The sequence below is a fragment of the Tetrahymena thermophila genome (assembly GCF_000189635.1).
Source record: "Tetrahymena thermophila SB210 genomic scaffold scf_8254752, whole genome shotgun sequence".
NCBI lineage: Eukaryota > Ciliophora > Oligohymenophorea > Hymenostomatida > Tetrahymenidae > Tetrahymena > Tetrahymena thermophila.
The window spans coordinates 991,731-1,005,958 of NW_002476512.1; the positions used below are offsets into that span (position 1 = coordinate 991,731).

At 23.2% G+C, this 14,228-nt stretch overlaps 2 protein-coding genes across 2 annotated transcripts; both read left to right on the forward strand. All coding sequences in view use genetic code 6, as the record gives it.

Annotated features, from left to right (window-relative positions):
• Positions 1–1,139: 1,139 nt before the first annotated feature.
• Positions 1,140–9,085, forward strand: TTHERM_00117540 (zinc finger lsd1 subclass family protein; the record flags this gene model as incomplete). Its single annotated transcript, XM_001010753.3, has 20 exons — positions 1,140–1,200; positions 1,254–2,069; positions 2,128–2,332; positions 2,386–2,680; positions 2,733–2,901; positions 3,106–3,258; positions 3,384–3,479; positions 3,527–4,063; positions 4,250–4,549; positions 4,617–4,795; positions 4,982–5,216; positions 5,285–5,404; positions 5,495–5,884; positions 5,952–6,071; positions 6,162–6,551; positions 6,619–7,218; positions 7,289–7,888; positions 7,941–8,068; positions 8,125–8,871; positions 9,044–9,085. 20 exons carry the CDS (start codon positions 1,140–1,142, stop codon positions 9,083–9,085), a joined length of 6,183 nt encoding a protein of 2,060 aa, XP_001010753.3.
• A 2,874-nt stretch (positions 9,086–11,959) lies between these two features.
• On the forward strand, positions 11,960–13,018 carry TTHERM_00117550 (DNA-directed RNA polymerase, omega subunit family protein; the record flags this gene model as incomplete). The annotated part of the gene is made up of 1 exon (XM_001010754.2): positions 11,960–13,018. One exon carries the CDS (start codon positions 11,960–11,962, stop codon positions 13,016–13,018), a length of 1,059 nt encoding a protein of 352 aa, XP_001010754.2.
• Positions 13,019–14,228: the final 1,210 nt, after the last annotated feature.

A 14,228-nucleotide genomic window follows, 5' to 3' on the forward strand; every position in this document is an offset into this window, starting at 1 on the left:
TAGTTATATTTTTATTTGTAGCTATTTTAACTGTTCATGCTTATTTCTGGTTTGTTCCTAAACTTGAATCTTTATAGTATATGAAGGATTAAAAATGGAGTATTTATTATGGGTATATCTTTGTTATAGATATTCTTATTCTTTAGCAATTATTTAGCTTAGCTTAGTACATATTTACTATAAAATACTTGAATGCTAAAGAAACTAAAAATAAATTTGAAAATATTTATAAATTTTTAATGAATGAATTTTATTTATAAATAATAAAATGAAGAACTAACTATTAATATTCTCTATCATCTATATAATTTATCATTCTATATAGTATTTAGATTATAGAAGATCATTTTATGAAAATTATTTATATATATTTCAATTAGAGTATTATACCGTAAATTCTCCTTAATTAAGACACTCGACTTTAAATGTTTGATTGAAAAATGGTGTCTTAATTCATTATAATTTAAATAAAAATCTATTTTAAATTAGAAAATAGATAATTTTTGAGGCTACTAAAATTTAGAGTAAATTTTTTACCGTTGCCTATAAACAAAAATTAAGAATTTAGAAATAAAATTTTTTTTAATTCTATGCTTTTAATTGATTTAAAATAATATCATTAAGGATACTGATTTAAAATACAATATGATCAACTAAAAATTTAATAATTTCATTTTTTTAAATTATTTTAATATTAATTGCAAACAGCTGTAAATTAATTTTTACTTATTTTGAAAAAAAGAAAATTTTAAAATAATTTGTGTATTATTATTCTAGAAGAATAAAAAAAGTAAGAGCTTGGTAATCTAAGCAATAAAATCTATTATTTATTTATAAAAAATATCAAATTAATTAAAAATAAGCAATTATAAGTAACTAAATATAATTAAATTATGTGTTTAAAGTTAAGTATAATAATAAGATTTTCAAGACTTTTAATTAAAGTCTCTTTCTAAATTTCTTGAGATTTTTATATGTAAAGCAAAAAAAATATTTCTTTCATTACAAAAATATAAATATTAAAAGTAAATATTTAGTTTTTTTCATGTATATTTTAATTTTAAGTTAGTAATTATGAGATATAAAAAATAAAAATAAATTAAATGTCTATAAAATCTAAATTCTTAATTATTAGTATTATGATTTACAAATATACTTCACTTTTTTGGATCCTTAATATCATACTATTAGCTTATGGAGGTATCATTTATCTTACTTTTGTAAAATATGTTTAATTAATATAAAAATAATAGCTGATAAGCTTGTAGTTTAGGAATTAACTTCAACTTTCACAGGCTCAGGCTGGTCTCCTAACACTATATCGTAATGTCAAACAGGTGCTCTTACCGAATTTTCAAATCAAAATGTGATGGGTTTTTTTGGTTTAGGAAGCAATACTTCTACTAAAACATTTACCAATATACCTCCTCACTGGAGCCTTTCAATTAGATTTGATTTACTTCTTTATTAATCTTTAGATTCTAGTGATTATGTTTATGTTAAAATTAATGGAAACATAGATGCTTACTAAAAAGATAATCCCGATAACGGTTATTTCAGATGCATCTCAACGAATGTATTTTTTTTTGATGAGGTAGTCCTTTACTATAGAAATTTTACTCATTCTGATTCTTCAATATCTGTGACCTTATTTTCTCAAACAGACGAAGCCATCTCTAATGAAGGTTTTGGTTTTAACAATTTTTATTTATACGTAGATACTTGCCATGATTCATGCTCAACTTGTACTGGACCTACTGCAACTTAATGTCTAACTTGTCCTACCAATTCTATTTAAAATGGAAATAAATGCATATGCAATAATGGCTATTCTGCCTAAAACAATCAATGCATACAAATTTGCTAATCAGGATATACTAAGGATTCTACAGGAAAAATTTGCGTTCAAGATTTTTGTAGTAATACAACATGTGACACTTGCTAAAATGGCTTATGTATATCTTGTAAATCAGGATTTTATTTGCTAAACGGATAATGTGTATCAAGTTGCCCTTCCTACTCCACTCAAAGTGGTTAGTAATGTATGGACATAATTTCTTAAACTTAATGTAAATTTTATATTAAGATTTTTTATATTTTAAATAAATTGATAAATTAAATTTTTAGATGGAGGTTACTTGCTGAAAAGCATGTTTAATACTTACTTTGGAGAGAGTGAAATTATAGGATCTGGTCTAAATGCAATTGGATTTTTAGGAAACATTAATACTTCTAGCAGAGCATTAACTACTGTATGTAATGGTAAAACAATCTTAGGTGGCGCATACTTAAGCTCTAAGAACTCACTTATTTAAGCAAAATTTAATTCATTGTAATATTTTTTTACTAAATCAGAACTTATTTGAATTTTCTTAAAATTTATAGGTAACCTCACAGGTCAGTAACTATAGGATATACTTTATATAAAATTGATGCATGGAATTAAGAATATGTATAGTTAATTGTAGATGGAGATTTAATTACTGTAACAATAAGAAATATGTTTGACGGAGGAGTGAACTTATGTGGGAAGATTTAATATAATGACTAAATTATCAAAGTTTCTTAAAAATTTTCACATTCAAAGAATTCCCTTGAGTTAAATATCTCAAGTGGTTTAAATAGTGATCCATTTACTGAATCTTATGGTATTAGGGAGCTCTTTATACTTGTTGATTATGTAAACAAAAATAAATAACTAATTAAATTTTACTATACAATTTTAATAAAAGTGTTCTCCTAATTGTCTATAGTGTGATAATTAAGGATGTAACAAATGCTAATAGGGCTTATATTTATACAACTATTAATGTGTCTTAACATGTCCAGATAGTTTCGTTACTGATGCAAATAAAATTTGTCAACCTTGTGATTTTTCTTGCTATAATTGTTTTTAACCATGTAAATAACAAAAACTGTTAAAATAAAATCTTTAATTTTTCTTTAAAAAAATATATTTTCACATTTTTTTTAGTTTTATTAGAACAAATTAAAAATATTAAATTAATTTTTCTTAAGGAGCTAAATTAAAAGTTCATAGACGAATTTAATAATTTTTTAATTTTATCAATTGAAAATAATAAAAATATTTAAAAAACTTTAAAGTAAGCAGTACATCTTGTTTGACTTGCTAACCTAATACATATCTAAATCCTAACAATTCCTGTCTAAATAATTGCCCTTCTAAATATTGGGCAAATAACTCGAATTTGTCATGTTAGGCTTGTGATGCTACATGTTATAATTGCTAAAATCCAGGTATTTATTATTCTTTTTTTAAGTATTAAAGAAAATATTCAATTTATAGAATATCAGTTATTTATAAACTTTACTTGTATTCATAAAACTAAATTCTTTTTATAAAACTTTAAAATGTACAAAAGGCGATTCAAACTCATGTACAAATTGCAATGGTTAATTTTATCTGCTATACAATAAGTGCATTGCTATTTGTCCTCCCAACACATTTGCTGTAGCATGTAAACATTTTTAATTTGTAGTATATTCATATTTTTTATTTATGAAGAAACAAATAACAATATTTGTTAATCATGCGACTTATCCTGTAAAACATGTGATGGACCAAATAGCAATAATTGTTTAAGTTGTTAAAGCCCAATGTTTTATTAGCAGACCTCTAAAACTTGTGTATCCTCATGTAATTAAAATTAATTTTAGAGTAATTAAATTTGTTATCCTTGTGATTCTTCATGTAATACTTGCTCAGGTCCTAGCTATTTTAACTGTCTCTCTTGCTCAGGAAATACATTTTTATACCAAAATTAATGTATTACCAACTGCCCAGTAAAATATTATAATAATAGTTAGAATAATTAATGTTCTCCATGCGATTCTACATGTTATACATGCAATGGAAATGCTTCTAACAATTGTTTATCATGCGAATTATAAAGATATTTTGATTTTTAGTCAAATAAATGTGTACTTGCATGTAATTCTAACTAATACCCTGATTTAAACACTATTTCTTGTAAATAATGTGATTCTTCCTGTAAATCTTGCAACGGCTCAACAGCTTCTAACTGTACAGATTGCAGATCAGGTAAATAAAATTGTATTGTAATTTCTTTTTAATCAAAACCTATCACTTTGATCAAATTTTTTTAAAAAATTTTAACTTTCAATAAGATTTAGGTTCTGCATAAAATTATATTTTAGTCATGCTTATTTAAGAGAATTTATGTTATTAATAAAAACAATTAGATTGACCATTTTTAATAAATAATAGGACTATTCTTACAAAATAATTAATGCAAGTCTATTTGTGATGGTTCATATTTTGGAATGACTTAAACTAATACTTGCTAACCATGTCATTTATCTTGCTTCTCATGCAATGGTTCAAGCATCAATAATTGCTTAAGCTGTTAAGCCCCAAGATATTTTGATCCTACAACTAATTAATGTGTTTTAGTTTGTAATTCTAATCAGTATCCTGATTTAATATCTAATTTATGTAAGCAATGCGATTCAACTTGCTTGAGTTGTAATGGCCCATACATTTATAATTGCACAAGTTGTAGATCAGGTAATTAAATAATATTTTATAGATATATTAAGTTATAATAATATTTTTTAAATTTTAATTTAAAAAGGACTATTTTTACAAAATAATTTTTGTAAGTAAACCTGTGATAGTTCTTATTTTGGAGCGACATAAACTAATACTTGTTAACCATGCTAATCACCTTGTAAAACTTGTGATGGACCTAACAGTAATAACTGCTTAAGTTGCTAAACTCCAACATTTTATCAGTAGATCTCTAAAATTTGTGTATCCTAATGTAATTAAAATTAATTTTAAGATACAAGTAATCAAAATTGTTCTTCTTGTGATCCATCATGCGCTACTTGTTCAGGTCCTAGTAGTTTTAACTGTCTATCTTGCTCATTAAATAAATTTTTATATTTAAATTAATGTGTTACTAATTGTCCTATAAGATTTTATAATAATGCTTAGAGTAACTAGTGTTCTCAATGTGATTCTAGTTGTTATACGTGCAATGGAAGTTCATCTAACAATTGTCTTTCTTGTGAACTATAAAGATATTTTGATCCTTAATCAAGCAAATGTATTACCTCTTGTAATTCTAATTAATATCCTGATGTTAGTTCTAATTTATGTAAAGTTTGCGACTCTTCATGCCTAACTTGTAATGGATCATATAGTTCTAATTGTACAAGTTGTAGATAAGGTAAATGATAATTCTTCAAAAATTTAATCAATTTATTACATTTTCTTAAATATTTAATCTAAAAATAGGGCTTTTCTTACAAAATAATTAATGCAAGTAAAATTGTGATGGTTCTTATTTTGGAGAATCTGTAACAAAAACTTGTCAGCCATGTGACTAGTCTTGTAAAACTTGTGATGGTTCTAACAGTAATAACTGCTTAAGTTGTTAAGCCCCAAAATTTTATCAATAGGCCTCTAAAATTTGTGTATCCTAATGTAATTAAAATTAATTTTAAGATGCTAACAACTAAGTTTGCTCTTCTTGTGATTCATCATGTGCCACTTGCTCAGGTCCTAGCAATTTTAACTGTCTATCTTGCTCATTAAATAAATTTTTATATTTAAACTAATGTTTTACTAACTGTCCTGTGAGATTTTATAATAATGCTTAGAGTAACTAGTGTTCTCAATGTGATTCTAGTTGTTATACGTGCAATGGAAGTTCATCTAACAATTGTCTTTCTTGTGAATTATAAAGATATTTCGATCCTTAATCAAGCAAGTGCCTTTCCTCTTGTAATTCTAATTAATATCCCGATATTAGTACTAATTTATGTAAAATTTGCGATCCTTCTTGCTTAACTTGCAATGGCTCATAAAGTTCTAATTGTACAAGTTGTAGATAAGGTAAAATCTAATTCTTCAATAATTTAAAATTTATTCCATTTTCTTAAAACATTTAAACTAAATATAGGGCTTTTCTTACAAAATAATTAGTGCAAGTAAAGTTGTGATGGTTCTTATTATGCAGAATCTCTTACAAAAATTTGTCAGCCTTGCGACTAGTCTTGTAAAATTTGTGATGGTCCTTACAGTAATAACTGCTTAAGTTGTTAAGCCCCAAAATTTTATCAATAGGCCTCTAAAATTTGTGTATCCTAATGTAATTAAAACTAATTTTAAGATACTAATAATTAAATTTGCTCTTCTTGTGATCCTTCATGTGCCACTTGTTCTGGTAGTAATAGTTTTAACTGTCTGTCTTGCTCATCAAATAAATTTTTATATTTAAACTAATGTATAACTAATTGTCCTGTGAGATTTTACAATAATACTCAGAATAACCAGTGTTTTTAATGTGATTCTAGTTGTTATACATGCAATGGAAGTGCATCTAACAATTGTCTTTCTTGTGAATTATAAAGATATTTTGATCCTTAATCAAACAAGTGCCTTATCTCTTGTAATTCAAATTAATACCCTGATGTTAGTTCTAATTTATGTAAAGTTTGTGATTCTTCTTGCTTAACTTGCAATGGATCATAAAGTTCTAATTGTACAAGTTGTAGATAAGGTAAAATCTAATTCTTCAATAATTTAAAATTTATTCCATTTTCTTAAAACATTTAAACTAAATATAGGGCTTTTCTTACAAAATAATTAGTGTAAGTAAATTTGTAATGGCTCTTACTTTGGAGAATCTGTAACAAAAACTTGTCAAGCATGTGACTAGTCTTGTAAAACTTGTGATGGTCCTAACAGTAATAACTGCTTAAGTTGTTAAGCACCAAAATTTTATCAGTAGACCTCTAAAATTTGTGTATCCTAATGTAATTAAAACTAATTTTAAGATACTAATAATTAAATTTGCTCTTCTTGTGATCCTTCATGTGCTACTTGTTCTGGTCCTAGCAATTTTAACTGTCTCTCTTGCTCGTTAAATCAATTTTTATATTTAAACTAATGCGTTACTAATTGTCCTGTGAAATTTTATAATAATGTTTTGAGTAATCAGTGCTCTCTGTGCGATTCTAGTTGTTATACATGCAATGGAAGTACATCTAATAATTGTCTTTCTTGTGAATTATAAAGATATTTTGATCCTTAATCAAGCAAATGTCTTACCTCCTGTAATTCTAACTAATATCATGATGTTAATTCTAATAAATGTATTTTTTGTGACCCTTCTTGCTTAACTTGTAATGGCCCATAAATATCTAATTGCACAAGTTGTATATCAGGTAAATAAATAATTATTTAAAAATTTAATTAAATTTTTGTAATTTCTGAAAAAATTCAATCTAAAAAAAGGGTAATTTTTACAAAATAATTAGTGTAAATCAAGTTGTGATGGTTCTTATTTTGGAGATACTGTAACAAAAACTTGTCAACCATGCGACTAGTCTTGTAAGACGTGTGATGGACCAAATAATAATAACTGTTTAAGCTGTTAAGCTCCAAATTTATTTTACTAACAGAATAATACTTGTGTCTTTCAATGTAAATTGAATTAATTTTAGGATAGAAATAATTAAATATGTTCTTCTTGTCATCCTACATGTAGTTCATGTACAGGCCCTAACGACATAAGCTGCCTTACTTGTTCTGGGAAAACATTTTTATATTAAAATTAATGTGTTTCTAATTGCCCTAAAAAATTTTTTAGCAACACTTAGAACAATCAATGCACACCATGTGATTCTACATGCTATACATGTGATGGAAGTTCTTCCAATAATTGTTTATCTTGTTAATTATAAAGATATTTAGATCCTGCATTAAATTAGTGTGTCTAAGTATGTAATTCAAATTAATATCCTGATATAATCTCAGATGAATGCAAATAATGTGATATTTCATGTTTATCATGCAATGGACCTTACTCTTCAAATTGTACTAGTTGCAGATAAGGTTAAAAATTATTTCATATCAAATATTAGATATTTATTTTTCTTGAAAATAGGTTTATTCTAACTAAACAATACATGTGTTTAAGACTGCGGTGATAATAATTTTGTTATTCCTTAAACTAATATTTGTTAAAATTGTTATTTAAACTGTAAAACATGTTCTGGACCTTCCTCATCCTAAGTAATTTAATATATAAAATTTTTAGAAAAATAGTAATATCAATTTTTTATATACAGTGTAACTCTTGTTTGAATGGTTTTATCTTTTTGAATAATTCTTGCCATTAAAATTGTCCTTCAAACTATTATGATGATTAATAACAAATGAGAGAGTGTAAGTTGTGTAATTCATACTGCAAGGAAGGATGTGGAGGACCATTAATAGAAGATTGTGATTCAATTAAGTATAAGTATTAAATAATATTGTACATTCTCGCCACTAAAAGTTTTCTTTGGATATTTACATCTATAATTAGTTTTTTCAAGGATAAAAAGTAGTCTAAAGTATTTGTTTAAGTAATGAATCAACCTAATACCATTGAAACTGATAGAGTATCTAAAAGCAATGAAAAAAAAGATAATAATTAAATGTAGATTGACTTATCATAAATTTAATAAACTCCTAATAAAATAAGCATAGAAGAACATATTAAATAATTACAATAACCTAGCAAAATATAAAATTTTTAAGTTTAAAAAGAATTTAACAAAGTTATATAAAACCAAAATTCAAAAAGAAGGCCTAGAAAATTAATAAATAAAAATGATTTTTATTAATAGTCTTAAAAACCTTGCGAATTTTCTTAGATTAATTTATAATCAAATTAACTTTCTATGATTAAAAGCACAAATTAAATTGTTCCTACAATTTCTAATCTAATTACTGCTTCTTAGGTTAAAAACTAAAATGACTTAGAAGTTTAAGATGTTACTTCTATCACATCTAAAAAGTACAGTGCTGATAAACTATTTAAATTTACAATGGTAAAATATTTGATTTTTAAAAATAAATAAACAGGGTTAAAATATTTTAAATTAAAACAATCATTTATTTTTTACCTTCTCTTATTTTGAATAAAAAAATACTTTTATCAAAATTAAAAAGAAAACCCTTGTTTAAATAATTAGTAAAATATTATATTTTTAATTTAGTTAGGAAATGAGTGGGTGTCTTTGTTTTACTTTTATAATTCAATGAATACAAGAGTTATAAGAGCTTCTTTGATTTTTTTAAAATATTAGGCATTTTTCTTAACTTCTGAATTTATTTATCAAGTAAGTTTATGATTATTACAATATTCTAAATTAATTATATTTTAAAGAAATAGTATTCATATCCTTTTCTGAGTATAGCTTTGTTAATTAGTCTGACATTTAAATAGATTTTTAAAGTCATATAGTCAATATTAGCCAAAATAACTTCTAGATTTATAACAGATTTTCTTCTTTTTTTAATAGTAATTTTTGCTATTTATACATATATTTGGTTTATACCTAAGCTTCAGACTTTAAGCTTTTTGAAAGATATAACATGGAGTTTTTATTATGGATTAATTTTTATTACAGATCTTGCTATACTTTAATAATTGTTAAGCTTCTTTTAATATATCTTCACAATCAAATACTTGAATGCTTTAGAAAATAAAGATAAACTGATAAATATTTATAGACTTTTTATGAATGAGAATTTTGTGCAAATAATAAAATGACTAATTCATTTTTGTGTGTATTAATATATAAATAAAACAGTTTAATTTTGATTTTACTTTTGAAAGTTCTTAAAATGTTAAATTTAAAAAATATTAATTATTTTTTATTAAATCTTTAGAAACCATTATTTACTTTTAAAATCAATTAATTTATATTGTAATATTAGATAATTCATACAATAAATAGATAATTTAAACATACCGTAACATATTTTTAAGAAATTGTATTAGTTAGCTGATTTAAAAATTTCAATTTCATAAAAAAAAAGGAAAATATATCTTTCCTCATAAAAAATTTTTGTCATGCCAAATAGATGAATTATAATATATTTTATAAATTATTAAAAGTGTGCTCAATTATTATTTGAAATTTATGATAGTTATAATTATGATATATTTAAACAAAAACAAAAGATTCTTATTTCTTTAGAGATTAAAAATATATTAATCCCACTTGTGCTATAATAATCTATTTATTTTTGTTTTATAATGATTTTTTTAATTAATTATCTCATTTTGATATGTATTTTTAGAATATTTGATTCTAGTATTTTGAGATATTTAAAAAATGCATTATTACATCACTAGAAATAATTAATTATCATAAAATTTAAAGATTTTAAAGGTGGGCTCAATCATTTCGAAATTTATGAGAGTTACAAGTGTGATACAATTACAAACCAACAACAAATTGAATTACTATTTAGATTAAAATATTTAAATAAAATTTGTCTAATTTTAGTAGTTGTAATTATTTTAATATTAAATAATCATTAATCAAAAAATATTAATGTAAATAGCTTAGAAAATAAATTTATAAAATTACTTATCTATTTTTGTTTTATTTTTATTTCTGTAATTCCATTTTGATGTCTATTTTTAGAATATTTGATCATCTAGTATTATAAGATATTTTAAAAATTCATGATTACATCATTAGAAATAATCGCTTATTATAAAATTACGTTTTTATTTAAAGATTTAAAGGTGGGCTCAATTATAATTCTAAATTTATGAGAGTTTTACACGTGATACAATCAATTAATAACCAAAAAATAAATTAGAATTTAAGATATTTAATTAATGTTTTAAAGGTGGGTTCACTTATTATTTGAAATATTTGAGAGCTACAAGTGTGATAAAATAAGGAATCAACAAAAAAAACCTGTTTATTTTTATAATTTATTTTATTTTATTTGTCATGAACCTTATAAGAATGCTAATCTGCTTTTGATTATTATTTCTAATTATAATAGATTATAATTAAATATAACTAAAAATGAGCAATTTAATTCCAAATAATAGCAATAAATATGTAGAGTTCTTAAGGAACTACCCATAACTTTAACAATTTGTTCAGTAACTCACTACTACACTATAGGATATTTCTGAATATGACAATATTCACAAATATTAAGATATAAAAATAAATTAAATATTTAATAATTCAAAAAATCAGTGCCCTTCTAAAATAAAGGATTTGATTAAAGATACTCCTTTACTTGCTATTTTTGAGTTAGTCTAATTTGCTGAAACAAGCTCAAAAGAATTTACTAAACTCTCAGAAACTACACTGAAATTATAAGAATAATAAAAAGCTTCAATAAATCGTGAAAACGAATAACCACTTAATTAGAAATAAGGTGATGAGATAAGTAGTTTAGAGAAATAAATTATAGAACTTGAGGCCTATAACAATTAATACTAAAATAAATTATAATTTATGGAATAATAAAATTAAAATTATGCTTAATAAATTACTGAGTTAAAATAAAAAAACGAATAAATAGAGTTATTTAACAATTCTTACAAACAAAAATAATTACTCATGAAATAATAAAATGGAAAAAATGATTAATGCATTAATCAGTTGCAAGAGGAAGAAGTTGACAATTAAAATGAATCTCAACCCCAAAATAATAAACAACAAAATGGTTACGATATGATTATATAAATGAATTCTGTTTTTGATTTATAATGTGATTTTTAAAAATAATTAAAGTGATTAAATTCAAAGCATTATTCCTTAAAACAGTATATTTGAAGAACAAAAAAATGAAGCCCCATAGATTTTTGATAAGAAATTATAAGGACTGAAAATATAAACATTTAATGACAAAAAAGATTTGTGTTTTTTAAATGTAGTAATCACTGGAATAATTGGTTATAACTTGAAAGATACAAATTTTATTCTAAACTAATTATCAAATGCATAATTCCCTTTAGATAATCATGTCAGCGCTCCTAGAATCAGGATTAAATATCATAGCATAAATAATTAGAACAGAGTATATCTGGATTCAGAAGGTCTTGGCATACCAGCAACTTTTGACTATAAAAATAATAAGGACTATCTAACCTACATGGATAACAAAAAAAACAATGACTGTCCAGATTAAAAAAGCTTCGAAAAATTATAACAATAGATTTCAAATAGACACTTAGATCTCAAGGCAACACAGCAAATACAATAAGGTTTTATTATTGAACATTCAAATTTAATAATTTTAGTCATTTCTGAATTGACACAAGATGATTAAAATCTGATTGATTAAATTTCATCCCAATTTGGGAACATTAAAAACTGCTCTAAGTAGAAGAAACTCATAGTAGTTCATAATTTGAAAGATCATCATAGACCAAATTATGTTAAAAGTTATATTCAAGAATTGAAAAAAGTTTTTCCTCTTATAGAATAATAAATAAATAGTTTTGATTAGGCAGATAAAGATAAAGATGATAGTAACATTGTATATGTTGATGAAACAAAATCTTATATTAACCATATAATTATGGTTAATTCAGACAGAGAAATAAGAGAAAAAAACAACAAATTTGTAATCTAATATTTACATTAGTAGATTTAAAATTACTAAGACTATATTAATTTTAATGTCCCAATAAAGCTACGTGAATATCTTAATAGAAATCTTTAGAGATATGTAACTTTAAAAAAGGAATCAGATGATGCAAAGTCCAATCCATAAATAAAAGACTTCTTAGAGTACAATAGTGAAAAGCAAGCTATAATGCTAAATCAAGGCTATATAATTGATAGAGTCAAAGAACTTAAAGCTAATGTGCTTGTATCTCTTTAAGAAGATTGCTCATATTCAATAGTTGATAATGATGAGAAAAAAGAACGCTATTTGTTGGTAGAAATACCTGGTACAGCAACACTCTAGAAAGAATTTTTAAAAAAATAAGGGCAGTTTATAATAACAATTTAACAAAGTAGTGATATAGAGAATTAACTTGGTAAAATTGAAGAATCAACTAGGAAATTAGATACGAAATAGTATACAATTTAAATTTGCAATTAAAACGAGCTGTGGGATTATCAAAATGACAAATAAGAAAATTTAAATAATGGAATTTATAAATTTGTGTTTACTGAAGATAAATATTATATTAAATAATGATAACTAATAATTATAATAATCATATCTAACTTTATATTAATTTATATATAATAGATACATAATATTATTCATATAAACATTTTTTAAATATCTATTTGCTTTAGATAATTATAAACTGAAATATTTCTTATCAATATTAAAAAAATAAAAAATTATAAATAAAATTTTAATTTGCTTAAAAATAATAATATAATAATAATTCAATTTCATATTTGATCTATCAAAAATCATTTATTTTGTATTGTTGATAATATTTAGATCTTAAAAATACTAATATAATTGAATAAAAAATTAAATTTTTATTATATATATAAATATAACTATTTGTAAATTTAATTTTTAGTAGTTAATGTTTAAAAACAAAATTTTATTTAAAATAAGATTTGCTCTTTAATTGATTTATAACTCTTACAAATAAATTTAGAAAAAAGTGTTTCATTAAATAGTTTCTAATCTTTTATGTAAAATTTTTAAGATTTTCAATAAGAAAAACAAACTAGTCTAAATAAATTTCATTCAAAAATGAAAGCAATTAAAAATTTAGAAAGTTTTATATTTTTCTATTGCAATTCATAAAATACTTCCGCATTTAAAATATTGAAGAGGGTTTCTAATTTTTTTTATTAGATATTTTATATGATGCCTTGTTTTTATTCTTATTTTTAATAAAAACTACTTTTATCAAAAATAAAAAGAAGACCCTTGTTTAAATAATTAGTAAATATTATATTTTTAATTTAGTTAGGAAATGAGTGGGTGTCTTTGTTTTACTTTTATAATTAAATAAATACAAGAATTACAAAAGCCTCTTTGATTTTTTTAAAATACTAGGCATTTTTCTTAACTTTTGAATTTTTTTATCAAGTAAGTTAATAATTATTGCAATATTCTAAATTAATTATATTCTAATGAAATAGTATTCATATCCTTTTCTTAGTTTTGATTTGTTAATTAGTCTGATATTTAAATAGATTTTTAAAGTCATATAGTCAATATTAGCCAAAATAACTTCTTGATTTATAAAAGGTTTTCATCTTTTTTTAATTGTAATTTTTGCTATTTACACATATATTTGGTTTATTCCTAAGCTTCAAACTTTAATTAAGCCTTTTGAAAGATACATAAAATTTTAATTATGGATTAGTTTGTATTATAGATATTGTTATGCTTTAATTCTTGTTAAGCTTCTTTGAATATATCTTCACAATCA